Here is a 17,941-nt window from a genome sequence, read left to right on the forward strand (position 1 = left end):
AACCCACACAAACTGGATTCCTAACAGTCATTTAATGGAATCCTCATGTCTATTCGCTTCTAGCTATTTCAAAGAGGGTAGGGAATCACCTAACTAAAGGTTATTGGTTCCCGATTAAGCAAATCATTTAAGAAAAGATTATTTAGCCAAAATATGTTTTATCCACCCCATTGTGAATTGGTCTGAAAACCTTCCAATTCCTTTAAATTAGTGAAAAGCTCATTTGATCATATCTCAAATTCTTCCAGATAAACTTTGGTTTTCAAACATAAAATCCATCTTAAACTGTAATATGTGTTTCAACCATGTTTTCCATTCCTCTTTGTACATAGTAGTTTAGTTTAGTTTATTTTCACTACTTTTAGACTAGAGTTTTAAACTGAAATATGTTTGACTTGGAGCTGAATGATTTTTGTTATTTTGAACAGAAGTTGTGGTGAATTTATTCCATGTATGTGCAGAATTAATAACAATGATAAAACATGCTGATAATATATCAATTGAATACTGTCATAATTCTGGTTCTTTGGGACATTTGTCAGGCAGGAGTTGTCATGAGATGCAGATCAATTAATCAGAAGCAATTTCTCACAATGCTAGAAAAAAACCAAAACGTATTTTTAGTTTTTACTATTTTCTTAAGAGTTAAAAAAATACGTATGCATTACTGCTGCATACTTGCATCAGTAAGGGCCATATCACCCATACCTGTATTATTCTGAGGGACCAACAGGCATGGAGATGGGATATCAGAGCAGAGACTTGAACATGAGCACTCTTCATCATCCTCCTCCTTCTCATGACGAGTGATAGGTGTGGGCTGAGAGGCTGGTGGGAGGGAAGGGGGTCTTGTTTGGGAAAGTGTCGGAGCCTTTATTGTAAAGGAAGATTCAGGATGAGCCAGGCCACCCCAAGGCGTTACGTTGGTGTCTGGAAGGAGGATAGATGAAGGTCCTGGGTAACGTTGAGAGGAAGCCTGGGGCTGCTGGGTGAGTTTCCTGCGATTAGTCTGCTGTTGATGCTGGAGAGCAGTGGAACTAAAGGGAGGTTTGCCTGTATGTTTGCATGAAAAAAGACAAAGAAAGGCACACGTTTAGGAAACATCCTGAAGCAGCTAAAATGGATGTTCTAATGGACCCCAATCTAATTAACGGGTCAGCTGTTTCTCTCTATTAAATTTCCGGTAGTCTCACTAAACCACTGTTTGAATATATTCTCTTTTTATTTTGGTAGGTTTTTAGATCTCTGTGAGATTCTGGGGTATTGTTTAATAACCTAACCCTGCTGAAAAACAAGTGGTGTGTTGCATTAATTTCCACATCTTTATCCCTGTCTTGTCTGCTTGTTTCTTTCACAAAATAGCTATACTTAGATTTAGATGTAATGACAGAAAGATTGGCTATATTTACTAATAAGGAGTCCCCTGAAGTTTGGAAGTTATTGAGGGATTTTTACAGTAAACAGAGTTAAATACAAATCTTGCCTTTTGATTTTAACTCCAGATATATATATATATATATATATTTTTCCTGCTACTTTAGGATGGTGTGTTACATTAATCCAAATGAAACGTGTTAAAAGTTTATAGTTTATGGTGACAAACATGTATTTGCAAGGCCTGTAGGTTAATTTATTATTTTTGTGTTTTTGCTTGTATTTACATTGGCTTCAAAGATTTCTTGCTAAAATATTATTATTAGAAATTACAAAGTTGTAAAAAGGCCAAAAGACTAAAGCAACCAAACAAAACCATTAATCACCCCCAATTAATTAGTAATTAACTTTCACTTTTAAGTCTTTTTATATTTAGAAACAAAAAATCATTTTTGCTTAAATGTATGTAACTCCTTTAAAATATTAAAAGAATTACATAAATTCATCCAATTTCACTGCTCTTATAAGCCTCCTTTTAAACCATTAGAAGCACAGAGATCCTGGGCTGTGTTGCAGTTTCACCTGTTTTTCTCCCAGTTGAACTAATGTAAGGCAGTCGTTTCCGAGGCATCACAAATCTGGAAGGCAGATGGCAAATATCAGCATCACTTTTCAAACTCCAGTTTTTCTGAAAACATGTTTTGAATTTTAAGAAACAGAACTGAAATACATATTTAGCAGGGACCAAAACACAACTATCCATGTTTAAAGTGTATCTCTAGAAAAAACTGACGTCTTTACTAAATGGAAAAAGGCTTCAGTTGTTTCATCAGATACAAACTGTTCGATAAAATTAAATGTGAAAAAAAAAAACATAGAAATGTGTGAGGGATGAGAATCATTTTCACAGCACTGCTCTTAATGACCCGATGCATTCGTGCATCATCAGGTTACAGCTTTACTTACAAGCATGAAAATTTTTTTATGAATCCCTTATTTCAATCAATCTTTTCTGGATGGCATTTAAAGTTTACAGCCACCACCCTTGACATTTAATTGATTCTGATATGTTAGCACATGATGCCTTTCAAAGCCTGGCTCCAGTCGACGGGCTGCAGATGCAGAATTTATTTTTAGAAACGAGAGATAAAAAAAAAAGAAAGAAACAAAAACAGCCATTAATTTGCCACCCTAAAAAGGCAGAAAAGTAGAGAAACAGTTTTTTTGTTTTTTTTTACCATATATAGAAAGTGGACATTTCTAAAGGAACACTCGAATAAGGTAAAGTGGATGACAGCGATAGCAGAGTGTAATGTGTGTGTGTGTACCTTTCACTGATGCAAAATGTCTTTCTCCCCTTTGACAGCTGCGCTCTTATGTCTTGCTCTCACGGGTGATGCAAAACATCCTTCACAGGAACAGTTTCCCTACTGGCACTTCATCACTACAGATGGTGATGATTTTTCAGGCTCTATTCCATAAGTTATTTCTTCTCTCCACACATGTTGGAAGACTGAAAAAGGGCCACACAAGACAGCCTTCTTCTAAGCCCTAAAATAAAAAACAAACACAAACCCAGGCTCTGGTGAGAATCCTCTTCTGCATTGAGTTGCACAATTCCTTCTTCCTAATGTTCTTCATTTCCTCTTTTTGATGCAATTTCTCAAAAAGAACTGGGACGTTCAGTGCAGCAGGAGACTCCTCTACCTCCCTCCCAACTTCATGTTTACGGTTTTAGCTCTCCACCTCCTTGCTCTTCTCTCATCTGTACTTTACTTCATAAATGACAGAGAAGATAACAAAGGGAACTAAAGGAAATAGGATCCATGAAGCTTTCATCACCTTTCTCATCATATCCCTCCTCTTCTAGAACTACTTGGCCCCATTTCCTCTGTCACTCAATCTTCCCCCACCTTCTGGTTCTATTTCTTTCTCCTCTTTCATTCATTCAGAGTGCAGATTAGTGAGATGGGCATGAGACAAAAAGTAATTTGAGATTAGAATAAAATATTGATATATTCATGGATACCAGCAGTCTGCCTGCTCTAACCTCTACAAAGACCTCCATCCATGATGATAAAATGCAATTCCAATGGGGAAGAAACGTAAACAAACATATTCAAGGGTATACACCAACTTTTTTTTATTATTGTTATTGTCTTTAGGTACGAATCTCTCAACTCTCACCTTGCATGTCTAAAATATAGGAAATAAATGAAAAAGGTTGAAAGAAAAAAAAACATGACAGTTGAGAAAAAAATCTAAAGTTTAAAAAGGTAGATCACGTTGTGTTTGAAAATCTAGACATTAACGTGTAACAGAATGTCAATGCAATACAAAGGAAGTGAAGCAAAGTCCTTTGTGTCAACCTTAGTTCATAAAGTGAAGCTTTAAAGGACAACAAATGAGGAGAAAGTCATGATGGAAGTGGTCTGAAAGCAATAGCTAAGAGATTTAATAAACCAGCACCCTAAGTAGGGATTTAAAAGCATGCATTCAGAGCACCAGCCTGCCTGCAATTTAACAAATTGTGACAAGAACTTTAAATTGATATATGCCATTCAGGTAAATGTGGTTGCTGCTCCATCTTCGACTGTCATTGCTCAACTGGTGTACACACACACACACATTTCACCATAATTGCTGAATATATAATATTATAAAGCCATAAAACAATGTTTAATACTCTGCTTTTCACAAAGTAAATCTATGTTACTACATTAATAGAAATGAATCCCACTTAATCTCCATTAAACCTTCTGGAGATGATTTTTTTCAGAACAAAAGGCATATAAAAAAAAAAATTCACCTTTAACTAATGTTACATGTGTGATGAATGGAAGAGTTTACACCTGCAGTCAAACACTGTGATGTTTATTGGGTTTAAGCATACTAAAATAAACTGCACCACTCCACTCTGCTGCCTAAATGTGCTTTGATTTAAACCATTCCTTTGTAGCTCTGCTGCATGTTAATGGTTATTCCACTGGAAGCTGAACCTTCATACAAATTCTGGAGGAAGTTGAGGTGTTGAGTCCTAAAACACTTTATTCTGCAGATAAGGCTGTTTCTAAACAACTGAATGGTTCATTCAGAGATCCTATCCAAATTAAAGCAGAGGATACCCAGTGCTACCTGTCTGCGGAGCTCTGCTGCTCTGAAATCCCCTAAAGCACATTTAAAACAAATTACTAATACAAAGATTAAGTTTCTGATGTGTTTTCTCACTTAGCATCTGAAGGCATGGAGCTCTGCCACTCTAAAAACTCAGAAAGCCTATTTCAAAGTAGCCTTAAACTGAAAAAATAAAAGATTAATTCTTTATGTCTATTTTCTCACATAATGCATCTTCAAAAATTATATTTGTCACAAAATAAAAGGTATAAAAACATTAATCATGGAATAAAAGCTCACATGGAATAAAAACTAATTATACTTCTAACCAACAGGATTTCCTGTGTCCCCTTTTAAAGAATTATGTCCCAACCACGAAGTCCCACTACTGTTCTCACACGGTCATGAAGAATAATGTCAAATTGCTATCAGACTTTCAATACATTCAGTTCATTTCTATAGGACCAATTCACATCATGTCATATCTCTCTACAGAGAAAATGAAATCAAGTCAGACAGTAACTTTTAAGTTTCCTCATGCTTATATGCACCATCTAAATTTCAGGGTTTCGACATGTAGCATAATGAACCTGAACAAGGTTCAAACACATCATGTACTGTAATGCAGCAACTTTTACATTCTATAGGGGATGCTAAACTACACAATATATGCAAACTACAAAGCAGGATTTTTACACGCTGCTTTATTTACAAATAAATATAGTAAACTTTTCTGCAATCCACTTCTAAATAAATGCTGCAATTCTGACCTTAAACTAGAAAGTTGAATTTATTGACGCCACTAGTTACCAGCTTTTGTGATTTCATATCAAGAGGAATCATTTTTGAGTGAAAGAGTGAGACAATTGCATAGCTTGGTTGAACATTTTAGATTTATTAATAAAGTACATAAGAGAGCTTATGTTCCAGACTTACTCTTCCCAGATTTTTGAACACCCTGAATATTAAGTACAGGCGACATCCGTTTTGTTTAAGTTGACTAAAGATATAATCACAGAAGTGGTATAAGGAATAGCGGACCTCACTATCTGAGGAATTCTACTGGTGGGTCCAGCTTTATTCTAAAATTGAAGCATGTTTTAATGAGAAACAAATGCTTTGCCTGGTAATTAAAGCAAAAGGACCATTTGGTCTCCAAGCAAATCTAATCTTGCAGGCAAATTAAAAACTGTTCAGGGTTAAGCAGCAAAAAAAAAAAAAGAAATAAGAACAGTTTAGTTATATTAAACCATTACTGTTGTACTGATGTTATTCAAATTCAAAACGAAATAAAAATTGATAAAACTCCTGGATTTTAAAACATAAAAAAACAGGGTTTGCCTCATTGAAGCGGATATGGGCTTCATTAGTTAGATGAGGTTCTCTTGAGGTAGAAAACCTTTAACCATTGCAAGGATTTGTTTCCACAAACAGGCAAGTGTAAAATACAGAAGGGCTCAATGCCTGCACTCTGATGCATCCATCACAACTCACTCGAAAGCAAATGTAAAGGGAGCTTGGTTACAGTTATATGGTATACAGTTAATTATGAGCCGTAACCTTCAGTCATATGGATCAGAGGTATGTCTTCTTAAGCTTGGTCTCAGTAAAAAGGTTCTGGGGTATCAATATCATAGAGCCGATTGAATTGTCTTGACTTGAAAATCACAAGTTTTTAAACTGTATTTTTATCTGGGTGTGGGCATTTTAAGGATAATCAACTTAATTGGTCATTAAAACAATCACTTGTCCTCTGTATTTACAGTAACCTATCCCTTAGGGTGTGATGAGCAGCTTGCAGAACCCAGGGAACATCATTTAGATAAGGGTCTTACCAGAACCGCTTTCCATGTCAAATGAGCTAATAGATCCTTCGGAAGGCTGCCAGAAGCTGGTTCCTGGTTTTTAATCATATTAACAGCAGGATTTTACGTATTATTATAGAATGTTGTAATAAAGAAGGAAATAAACAGTTATTAGAGTCCAGTGTTCATTAAAAACAGGATGCATTGTGTTTAATGTAGAAACACCCATTGGGAGAAGAATGTGTTGATAAATACTTTTTGCAAAGATTTGCTAGTTTGCATAATCAGACATTTAATGTCATTTGGGGTCCAATTATTTTCATTTCCTTTCATATCCTTTATTTTTCTTATTCATGAAAAAAAAAAGTTTGTTACAGAAAATAGAAATGCATAAGAAATGTTGAAAACAGATCATCTTTATTTAAAGCCACTTCGATTCATGAAGCAGCAATCAATACAAATATCAAGTCTTTATAAAAAATAAATTATGGACCATTCTGATGCTCTGATCGCTTTTATGCTTATTTCTGAAAAGTCACTCTAACTCTTTCATTTTCTTTCTCTCTCTTGTTTTTCCAAATCTCTGTATCCATCCCAGCGTTCCCGAGTCGCAGAAGCTGGAAGCCTTGGCCACAGACCAGAATCCATCCCACCTTCATTTTCTTCTCACTGCACTCGCAGAAACCTGTGATAGTGTCACCATCCTGCAGCGGATTACTTGGATCATCAGTCTCTTCCTCTTTCAGATAACTTGTCTTTAAAACTGGGCCGACCATTTCTTTCCCAACTGTATTTACCTGCTTGGTCTCAAACCCTATTTTCTCCTCCCCTTCCTCCTCCCAAACTGCAAGTGCTGCAGCATCTGCAACGTGGGAGCACAGTGCCCCACTGTGGCTGATGTCGGTACCACTGACCCTCCAAAGGCAAACCCTCTGATCAGAGGAGGTGGAAACCAGGAGGCCAGGGCTCAGGAGCTTTAGGGCTGTAAGAGAGGCAGCATGGGCAAACGGGAAGCTGTGCTGGGAGAGAAGATGAAGCTGAAGCTGGTTGGGAAACTGATCATGTGTTTCCAGGGAAGTTTTACTCCTACAAATCTGAATAAGTCCCCCATCGTCCCCAACCTTCCCGTTCTCTGGGTACTGCACCCTCACTGTGGACACTGTCAGCTGCCCATCATCTCCTCCACTGGCAACAGTTACCAGGCAACCATCCTCTTGTCCCATTTTCTCTACCCAAACAGCCAATGAGTTGACGCCGCTCTGGTGGGCGGGAATGACAAGGCAGGGGACTGGTGGGGCTGTAGCACCACTTGAATTATCGGCCGATATGAGCAGACTTTCAGTTAAATGCCACACTGCAATTCTCCCATCTGTAGCTGTGCTGAACAGCAGTTTGAACCTGCGGGAGAAGCAAAGACATCCATGCATTACTGCTAAAAAAAACAACCTGATATCAACCAGAACTTTGTACAAATATTTTCAGGTTAAAGAAAAATCATAAAACTGCCATTTGCTTTTTTAAATTATATGATTTATTTTTATCATTGCAAGCACAAATTGAAGTTTTTTTTTTCGTTTTGTTTTTTATCCAACTGACTTAGATAGGAATTAGAATTAGCTGCAACTTTCCCCTGACATTTAAACCAACAACAACACAACAATCATCTAAAACAACATTGGCTGCATATTTATTGTTTTTTTTTGTTTTTTTATGCCTAACTGATAAATGTATTTAATCACAGAGACACACATAAAAACAACCGTGGACCTAACATTCATGGTTTTGGACTGTGGGTGGAGTTCAGGCATGGATGGATCACATGCACATGAACATGCAAACTTAGTCTAATTTTTAACCTAATTATTTCTTTCTGTAGGGAAACAATGGATCCATCGGGAAGCCCTAAATTGTTATGGTCAAACTAAATTGGTTTAAATGCATAAGCCAATTATCTGAGCATAGTTGAAAGGTTTTATTAAGGGTTATTAAGGGTTTGGTGCATTTTGAAAACTCTATGGTGGCTTTCTATATCTAAACCATGTGTGTTTTGGATTACCCTCATCATTATTCTACATCTGTTGTAAAATGCATTGCTACCACAGGAAATAAAACAGACCTCCAGAATAATGCTGCCATTACTTGGTTTACATTTGGTACATGTTTTATTTTTTAATACCTCTAGCTTGTAATTATGATCAGCAGCTCAATAGTTTGGGTTTTGTAATACATTCAACTGCAAACCTATATTGAAAGAGTTAGTTTTGTTTTTAGCCCCTCTCTATTTCTGTCAATGTTTAGCTGAATTAAAGTAGGACTGTGGCACCAGCCTTCCATCATATTCCACTTTATAATCAGCTCGGTTTTTGAGATTGTTCCCAAAGAAGCTAAATCATTTTGTTAATAAAAGGTGAAAGTTTGGCTCAGATGGTTGAAACTATAATAAACTAATTAATTCAACAGAAAATCCACCCAAAACACACAAAGAACTGCTTTTTATTTAACAGGCCAAGTTCAATCTTTGTGATTTTGCTCAGATATGATGACACTAAAGAATTAATCTGGGTTTAGGTTTTAATCAACTCTCCAAGTTCTATCAGGAGCTGTCGACAAATATCAAGCCAGAAATGTGTCTCTATATGAAGCTTGTGGACGACCAGTGACTAAGGTGAAAACTGCGAATTATCTCTCTATATTTTAGCCTAATTATATAATAAATATATTTATAATCTAAACTGAGGTGTCAAAGGTATTGTTTATTACTCAAGTAGTAGTATAAATCCTACTGTTTAAAAACACTATTGTAGAAGTTAGAGAATCAACTTAAGCTTCTTTATTAAAGTAAATGAGTAAAGGCACCATTTAAAAAAAATACTTAAAGTATAAAAGTAATGCAGCAAAATGTTAGGGAGAGATGCTTAAAACCTTATACTGATTACTGAACTACCCTATTAAACTAAAATGTTTCTACAATTCCTGGTGATAACTTCCCTATAGTTTATTTTCTTAGTTTTATAACTAATGGTAACAGCGTCAATTTTAATTTTACATTTATTGTTTATTTACTGTTTATTTTCACATTTGGCTAACAAAAAGTTGGTGCATCACCGAGTTTAACCACAAAGAAAGTAATTATGTGGATGAAACAAATTATTTTGATGGTTTTTATTTTTTAAAAGCAACAGGCCATAATGAAAAGGAACTTAAAGGAAACAAAAATAACAAGCAATAATAAGTCTTTTTTTAAATGTAAGGAGTAGAAAGTAGAGATAATTGCTAAAAAAATTTGAGTAGTAAAAGTAAATAATTGTCTAAAAAATAATCACTCCAGTAAAGTATAGATAGCCAAAGTTTCTAATTAATATAATTAAATATTTGTACTTTGTTACTTGATAACTCTGATTTTCAACCTCATGAATGAAAAAACCCACAAGAGATCTAAACACATTTATCTAACTTTATTTGTTTTTGTAATCCTTCCCGACTCAAGGAAATAACTGTTGACATAAATAACAGATATTTAAAGTAGGTAATAGGAAATGTATGAGTTATCAGGGTATGTCTTACCAGCTCTGCAAGACTAATAAAAAACAATTCTAGCTCTGCATGAACCTAAAGGTCTGAACACAGATAATCTCACCTGTTTCCTTTGCCATCCTGCAGGCTGCAGCTGGCGACGCAGAGAACACAGCGCTGGTGGTAAAACGTCTCCCACAACATGTCAATTTGACCTTTAGCTTCATTGAGAGAAAACAACCTGGAGAGACAGTGACAAAAATAAAAGCATAAAATAAGTTAAATAAAAAGGACAGATCTATGGCTCTGGGTGAGTTTGGTAACATTAAAAAGATATCTAGGATTATTCTTATTCTCCTCTATTGCCTGGTTCTGCTGGAGGTTTCTTCCTGTTAAAAGGGGTTTTTTTCTCTCCACTGTCGCTACAAGCATGCTTAGTGTGTGAGGGATTACATCTGAGTCAATGCGTCGATGCAATCAACTGGTTTTCCTTAGATAGAAAACTTTGATTCAATTTGACTGTATGATCTGGTGAACTGTAAAGTACCTCGAGATGACATGTGTGGTGAATTGGCGCAATATAAATAAACTGAATTGAATTGACAGTGGCAGCTGCCTAATCAGGTTAGGCTAACATTCAGAGCCCTTCGCTGGCCTATTTTTTTTTTTTATCTAAAACCTCTTCTAATGACATTTATCTTGGTTTTCCACCAAAATCAGAAAAGCAACCTTATATCGCACAAAAACGAGTCAAGGCCCTACGATAAATTGTGACCATTTCATCATCATCAATATTCAGCACCAGTGTTAAGGGTTTAAGAAGTTAACCTTTGAAAGCTGCTAAGATTTTGCACGCCATCTTTAGTAAAATTTAAAATCCTTTGTAAAGACAGCCTAGAAGGCGAGGGCAGAGGAGCGACCTCTGCAACATCTTCTTTCTATCAGTAAGAGGAATCCAACTAGAAAGAAAGGTCTTAAATATAAATATCATTAAAGTAACGCTGTTTTAAAGTCTAAGCTGTGAAACTCATGCTGTGTCTGTTAAAGTAGCAGTTTAAACTTCTACCTAGACAGACACGTGTGACTGTGGAAAGAGGAAAGTGGTTAGAAGGTAAATAGAAAAATAATCATCTTTATCTAAAGGCTACTCAGCATTTTAACCTGTATTTTTTATCTTGTGTGTCAAAAGAAAGTTTGAGTTTTTAGTTAATGTTGGAATACTGTGACCAACCTGCTGGGGCCTTTCTAATTTAATTCATAAAAGAATAAAGCATCTAAAAGCCTTAAAAAGTTCCTTAATATGTAGTGGGACTAACCTGAGAGCCCCATCGCTACTGGACACAGCCGCGAGGATGCACCCCATCTTTTCCTCCAGGACCTCTATGGACATGTACCTGGAAACACCCAAAGCCAGCAGGTGAAACTTTATCCAGAACATTGGATCTTCAAACGCAATCCATTCCTTTTCTGTTATGCAGCTTTTTTTAATTCCAGAATTAGTAATCTATTCAGTGGTGTTCCTAAGGAGTGACTGAGCTCTACAGGCTGAATAGATCCACTGCCTGACCAATCAGAGAGCGATTCTTCGTGAGGCAGTGGGGGAGCAGAAGAGTGGCTGAAGAGAACTGTAAGGAGGAATTGATTGTTGATAGTTTGTTTGGACATGTCTGCATACAGGCCTGACAAAATAAGCCTCCAGTTGGTTTATTTCTCTTTTAGCACCATTTTAATGTTTGGCTTGTTTACTCACCCAATCTGCTTGACATATTGCTGCAAATTTGCTATAATATAGTGTTGCAGCTTCGCCATCTCTGGACAAGTGCCCCATGATATTAGGAAAAACATGTAACAGAAATAACCCTACTGAGTATTTTAATGATAAAACATGATTTATTCGTATTTTCCAGAATTTCAATTTTCCTACCATTTCCAGACTTTAACATCTTAGTCACCAAACAAATCCTGGGCCTGGTCTACTAAGACCCCAAATAAGGAGCAATAAACTGCCAAACAACACAACAGGGTGTGGAATGTATAGGTTTCAGGTGATCTAAAGAGACTATTAACAGGAGCAAATATGGTGGTGACCACCATGTTTAAATGAGGATTATACCTGTTAGCGGCATTACCATGGGAAGTTTGGGAAAGCAGAGGGAATTTATTTTGCATGTCCCAAAGGAAGTTATGGTTTGCAACACAGGCAGAAGGTAGACACAGGACAAGACACCTCTTCTGTTTGGGTGAAATGAAAATAATAATAATATCACCTAGACAATGACTTTAAGGTAAAGATAAAGTTAAATAAATAAAAACAAGTAGAGTTTAAAATATAGTGTACTGCATCCAAACAGTCCCTGAGATATAAAAAATAATAATAGGGCCGTTCTTAAACTGCCACTATTTATTTATGCCTGCAGCCATTTACTTTCTTTGCAAAATATCGGAAATGACTTTGATTCTGCTTAATAATTCAAGTTCAACCTTCTGTTACTGTGGGAGGAATTTGGACTTAGGGTTACATATTTTTTTAAATGTTTAAATGTGATAATTTTATCTCGGTTGCTCTCTACTATTTACGGTCATACTTCATAGCTGTATTTCAGTTTTAATGCTTTGAACTGTTTCAACATTTCTAATTAGATTTTTTTCTTTTCCAGAATGATGGTAACCATCAAACTCTTGTTAACTGATAAAATCACACAGAAAACTTTACCTGGCAACAGAAGCAATGCGGCTCTGCTACAAACAGGTTTAAAATAATATTTAGAAGCCAAATCACCAAGAATCGATTCATTTAAACCTCATCCAAACTTGCCTTGATTCGGGGTCCATTTTAACAGTTTTATGGCGGTTCCGCTTTTTCTCCCACTGCAAGTCCAATCGGTGGCTCGCCACCTGAACCACCTGACAGGAAGGAGTCAGCCTCTGTCTGTCCCAGACGACCAGCAGCCGGTTACATTGAATCTGAGCCCGGCCCCCTGCTGACAGCAGCAGGGCGGATAGCGCATTTCCCCGTGGTTGGGTCACTGCCGTCACTGTCCGCACGCCTGAGATGTGGTCGGTAATAACTGAGAGAACCTTGTTGACCCCAGAAACTGGATTTATAGCCAGGACTGCTAAGCTAGTGTCCTCCCCTCCTGTCACTACTATCTCCCAGTACATTTTAGTGTTGATTTTACTTGTTTGAGAGTCATTTCTGATCTCTTCTATCCTTCCCAGCCGGGATACACACCAAATCCCCCTGCCGTGGATCCCCTCTCTTAAGCTCCACCCTCCCGTTCCCCCATCTTTCCCTGCACTGCCAAGCATCTCCCCAGGGTGCTGTGAAGTCAGTACTGCCCCCTGCTTGATGAAGACCAAGGCTCCACATCCAGCCCAAACCCCCGTGTGCGACGGCCAGAGACTCCAGGAGCGATGACCCCCGCCGCAGGGCACCACCATCAGCCTCTCCTGTCTTACAGGGTCCCAAATTACAAAGTGGACTGCATGGAAACCGGCAATGACGAATCTGGCCTCTCTCAGCTCGCTGCCAATGACATTTTTACAATCCTCTCCAAGGTTTTCAGGGATTTCAGACTCCAGGATGAAGACTCTTTCCAGCCACTCCATGCCCCTGCAGGCCCGCTGGACTCGGAGCACCTCCAGATTAAGATCGCTCTCATTCTCTCCAGGCTGGATCCCACTCACCCTAAAAACCCTCACGCAGCCGTCCTTCCCGGTGCTGTAGAACAATCCCCGGTATTCAAACACAGAGGTGACACCATGTTTCCCGTGTACTCCGAACAGACAGCTCAGAGGCTGCAGCGTTGAGTCCTCCATTATTCTATTTTTTCTTCCCATCTGCAAACCTTCATTCACTTCCTCATCATCACTTCTGTTAAACTCAATGTTTTCCTCAAACAAAAGCAGCGACCCTCTCCTGTCTCCACACACCCACAGCACCTTGTTAGAAGAATGCTGGAAGCAGATGGCAGCTGTGAGCCAGCGCTTGGAGCAGAGAGGTAGCAGGAAAGGTGGAAGAGGCACAACGTTGAGAACTAACACACTGTTTTCTTTGGTTTTAACCTCCACATACCAGCGACAGACAAACCCTTCAGCACCAGATGCAAGTAAATACAATTGATCTTTTCCCTTTTTCCAAAAAATACTGTGGATCTTTCCTGGTCTGCCTGTTAGACGCATCCCAGCCAGAGGATCAGAAGTGGAAAACACCTGGATAGAGCCACTGATGTTAGCCACAGCACACAATGTAACTGTGCTGCCGATGTTTGTCACAAAGGTAGTAACTGTTTCCATCACACAGTAGGAATAAAACTCAGACGGACCTTCCCAAAGCGTCGTCCACCTTCCATCTCTGTACTGGCAAACCGCTCCTCTGTCTGTGCAAACCAAACATTGACTCCAGCACATGTTCTGCTCCTCTCCTGCTATAGAAACCACTTTAGGAAGACCAGGACCAGGAAACTTCAAGTCTGTTACTCTGCCTTCTAGACCCTCCTTCTCCTCTTCCACCTTCCACAGCCTCACCCCCCCATCTGCCCCTCCTGTTGCCACCCATGTCTCATCACCCCCTGTTCCCCTGCCGACCGCCAGGGAACGCACCCCTCCTGCACGGTGGCCCTTCAGGGTGCGGATCACCTTCCCTCCTCCAACCACATCCCAGACTAAACAGGCGCCATCCTCCCCGGCGCTGTATGCGTACCCTGCAGAGAGACGGACTGAGAACACCCTGGCCTGGTGGCCGTACAGAACCCTTAAACATATGGGGTTCAAGTCTCCACATTTCCCCCCAGGACCACCTAAGGCACCAACGTCCCAAACCCGAATGCTGCGGTCGTCTGACGCCGAAGCCAGGTATCCTTTCTCCTGGAGGTAAGAGATGCTGAAGATGACGCCGCTGTGACCCAACAGACGGCGCTCAACTGGAGCCTTATGACCACATCCAGCCATGTCATCTCCCCCAGGTTTCCAGATGACAAGCTGCTGGAAAACAGTCCCCCCAACCAATACGGTGTCGCGCCAAGATTCATGCACCAGAAGAAGAGCAGAATACAGCAGACAGCCCTCCAAACAGGAGCACTGCACCAGCGCGTTTCCTGTGGTAGAGTCCAGGAGAAGAACAGCATTATGGGCCACAGCAACACAGAGCAGCGACTGCCTGTCTGCAGGGAGCCAGCGGACATCTAGGGCCCAGTCCTGGAGCTCCAAGAGCGAGCCCACCACCTCCAAGTGGAGAGTCTCCACGTCCTGGAAATCTAAATGAAGCCTGACCAGCCTCACCGCCTTTCCTCCAAACACAGCAAAGTCATAGAACCCGAGTTCAGCAGGTTGGGTTTCCCCTAAAAGCAGAAAAAAGGATCAATATTAAATCAATATCCATACGCTGGATTATTTTTTTTTTAATAATGAAAAAACTTATTTCCAAAAATAGGTTACAAATCAACATTAGATAATTAGAAATTATGAAAAATGTTCTTTAATAACTGCTTTAAAACTAGGCACTCCCAATAATCCTACATATCTGATCACTACATTTTCTAGAACCATAACAACATAATAAACATTTATTCTTGGCACCAAATTCTTCAGTACATCATTTATAAAGTATAGAGAAATTTCCCAGTGGCAAACCCTTTTCCTGCTGTCCGTGGATTATAACGGTAGAGCTCTTGGTCAGAATAGCATCCTGACTCTTTGGTCTGATCCCATGGATTCTGTAATGATGCAGGACGCCCAGTGAAGAGCCGACTTTAGGGCGAGGCTGAAGTCTGTAAACAGATAAGACCGGTCCTTCTCCTGCCAGGAATGAAAACCTTATTCAGGTGTAACAGGGTGAATTACTGTAGATCAGGGGTCTCAAACAAGTTCCAGAAAGGATTTCAGGATTGCAGGTTTTCTTTCCAGCCAAGCAATAGCACAGCAGACTCCAGTCAGCTCATCAACCATTGCTTGGTTGGAAAAAAAACCTGCAGCCACACAGCCCTTTCTAGAACCAGTTTGAAACCCTTGCTGTAAATTAAATACCAACACAAATACTTTGAATCATTTCTGGTCAGTTTTTGTAATCTTGAGATAAAAAAAACAATGAAGTGTAGTAAAAGCTAATCTAAAAAAATGAACAGTGACAGGCTACATTTCGTTATCTGTAGGGGTGAACAAATTGATTGTACTTGATTTCCTTGATCGGCCGATACTTGGATGTGAAACCAAACTTTTCCACAGCTCTTATCTATCCTGCAAATGTCTGAAAATCAATGCTCTAAACTTTTAATCAGATTTCAGAGCATTATTTGCAGAAGTTTCTATAGTTTCACGGGCACCTATTTATGCCTTTCAGTAAGACAAGATTGATATATTCAAGGGGATTGGGATCTTATAACAATTAAACGTGTCGATCAAAATCAGAATCAGCATGTCAGGCATTTTAAAGATCAGGAATCAGTGATCGGCAAGAAACCTTCAATTGTTGCATCCCTAGTTATCGGTTTGGAAAACAGCATTTGTTTTGTTATGTTTAATTAGTTAATTGCCTGACCGTGTTTCTGCGGTAGTGAAAGAAGGATTACCTTATTTAAAGGTTGAGCAGCCTTTTATTGCCCCTATCAGCTGTGCACATCTGTCAGTTATAACAGAACCAGCTTAGTTAGACTAGAAGGAAACCATGTAGGAGTGAAGAATAAATTCAAATCTTGCCACTAATTCTTTGGATTTAGGTCTGAACTTTGACAAGGCCATTTTTATTACGTGTTGTCCTAAAAGAAGGTGAATCTCTAGGACAGTCTCAAGTCTTTTGCCATTATAGAAGAAACTTTCCCAAAGGATTACTTTGTATTTAGCTTAGTCAACCTTCCAATTAACTTTAACCACATTTACAGACCTTACTAAAGGAAAGCAACCCCAAACATTATGCAGCCGCCATGAGGGTTGCGTGTGTACAGGTCAGGATGTGTAGTGTTCATCATTTTTATGAACAACACATAGCATTTGATCTGGCTGTAGCACATTTTACTACATTTCCAGTGTTCTCTACATGTCAAAGTGCTAGAAAAAAATGTATTATGGTTAAAAAAAACTTCCTTTGTTTCTCTTTCAGGGCCCCAAATACCTCTTGGTTTCTTTTATAACTCAAGACTTTTGGCTGTTATGGAATGTATTTGTGGGTATCAAAGTAAAATCAAATGCATGAAACTTTGCAATTAATTTGTATATGTTCATGAAAACTGTGGATCTTTAAATGAGGCTGAGATCGAAACGTGATAAAACAGGTCATGTTGTTCTTTCTTACCTGCCAGTAGAAACCGGTCCTGAAACAACTCCAGTGCTGTGATGGGAGCTACTAGAGCAGCAGTCTCCATCTTTAACTGGTAGTGAGATCAACTTAGCAACCTTCTGAATGCATTCTGTAATAAAACAAAGATACTACTCGCTAATTATATTCTTAAAAATAACAATGTGGATTCGGTGGACGCTAAAAATGACTGATGAGCTCGTTTTGATCAATTAAGACTATATCTAAAAAACCTTACAGTTAGCAAAACAAGCTAAGCTAACAAGCAGGAACACTTCATTTGTATTTAATGCCGCTACAAACGAAAAAAATAGTAACTTTTAAAATGAAACAATAATTCATCCGTACCTCTTATAACCTTAAAACAACTGAGGCATGTCTAGAACATATTTAAGAGCTTCTAATATTTTTACAGCAACTGTACACACATGCATTTCTGCACATTTCTTCCCAGTACTTCCTACGTGACCAGTTTCTGAATGCTGATTGGTTGCAGGAGAAATAAGACATGCTTATTGGTCAAAAGAGAACCTGTGACGGAAAGGGGAATGGTTTGATGCGTTTAAATTTTTTCTGTAAATGTGGGTTGCTTGAGAAAGCCCGTTCACTGAGAAGTGGAGCCTAATTTTATTTATAGCCTAGCTCTCGCGGATGAAAATATGAAGACACAGCTATAAGAAATGATGCAGGTGCCAAACAAAAACATGACATATTAATGTCAAATGAGTGTTACATTTATTAATTAGTACACTTAGTCTCATTTTTCGAAATGTAATGGAATATAATAGCTCATTAAGAAATTATATGTAACTAATAAATTATTTTTGTCAATTATAGCATATCTTAA

General features: G+C 38.5%; 1 protein-coding gene and 1 long non-coding RNA gene across 2 annotated transcripts; both read right to left on the reverse strand.

Moving 5' to 3' along the window:
- Positions 1-863: 863 nt before the first annotated feature.
- Positions 864-3,116, reverse strand: LOC107104014. Its single transcript, XR_001482218.1, has 3 exons — positions 2,703-3,116; positions 1,957-2,012; positions 864-1,053 (listed from the first exon to the last, which is right to left on the reverse strand). It is a non-coding gene; the product is annotated as an uncharacterized LOC107104014 (long non-coding RNA).
- Positions 3,117-6,703: 3,587 nt separating this feature from the next.
- wdr6 (WD repeat domain 6) lies at positions 6,704-17,613 on the reverse strand. The gene is made up of 7 exons (XM_015403899.1): positions 17,443-17,613; positions 17,092-17,206; positions 15,438-15,602; positions 12,622-15,145; positions 11,123-11,200; positions 9,931-10,047; positions 6,704-7,691 (listed from the first exon to the last, which is right to left on the reverse strand). The coding sequence occupies exons 2-7, from the start codon at positions 17,159-17,161 to the stop codon at positions 6,815-6,817; spliced, it is 3,831 nt and encodes a 1,276-aa protein (XP_015259385.1). The 5' UTR covers positions 17,162-17,206; positions 17,443-17,613; the 3' UTR covers positions 6,704-6,814.
- Between the last annotated feature and the right edge of the window lie 328 nt (positions 17,614-17,941).

This window comes from Cyprinodon variegatus, unplaced genomic scaffold (assembly GCF_000732505.1).
Source record: "Cyprinodon variegatus isolate N-32 unplaced genomic scaffold, C_variegatus-1.0 Scaffold1590, whole genome shotgun sequence".
Lineage (NCBI taxonomy): Eukaryota > Metazoa > Chordata > Actinopteri > Cyprinodontiformes > Cyprinodontidae > Cyprinodon > Cyprinodon variegatus.

What these genes read in the sequence shown, in the direction of transcription:
- wdr6 (XM_015403899.1), bottom strand. Translation starts at nt 17,161, where the DNA reads ATGGAGACTGCTGCTCTAGTAGCTCCCATCACAGCACTGGAGTTGTTT. An exon ending in AAAATGGACCCCGAATCAAG is followed by an intron (nt 11,201 to 12,621) that starts GCAAGTTTGGAT and finishes GGGTGTTTCCAG; the next exon opens with GTACATGTCCATAGAGGTCC. An exon ending in CAGGATGGCAAAGGAAACAG is followed by an intron (nt 7,692 to 9,930) that starts GTGAGATTATCT and finishes CTTCTCCCGCAG; the next exon opens with GTTCAAACTGCTGTTCAGCA.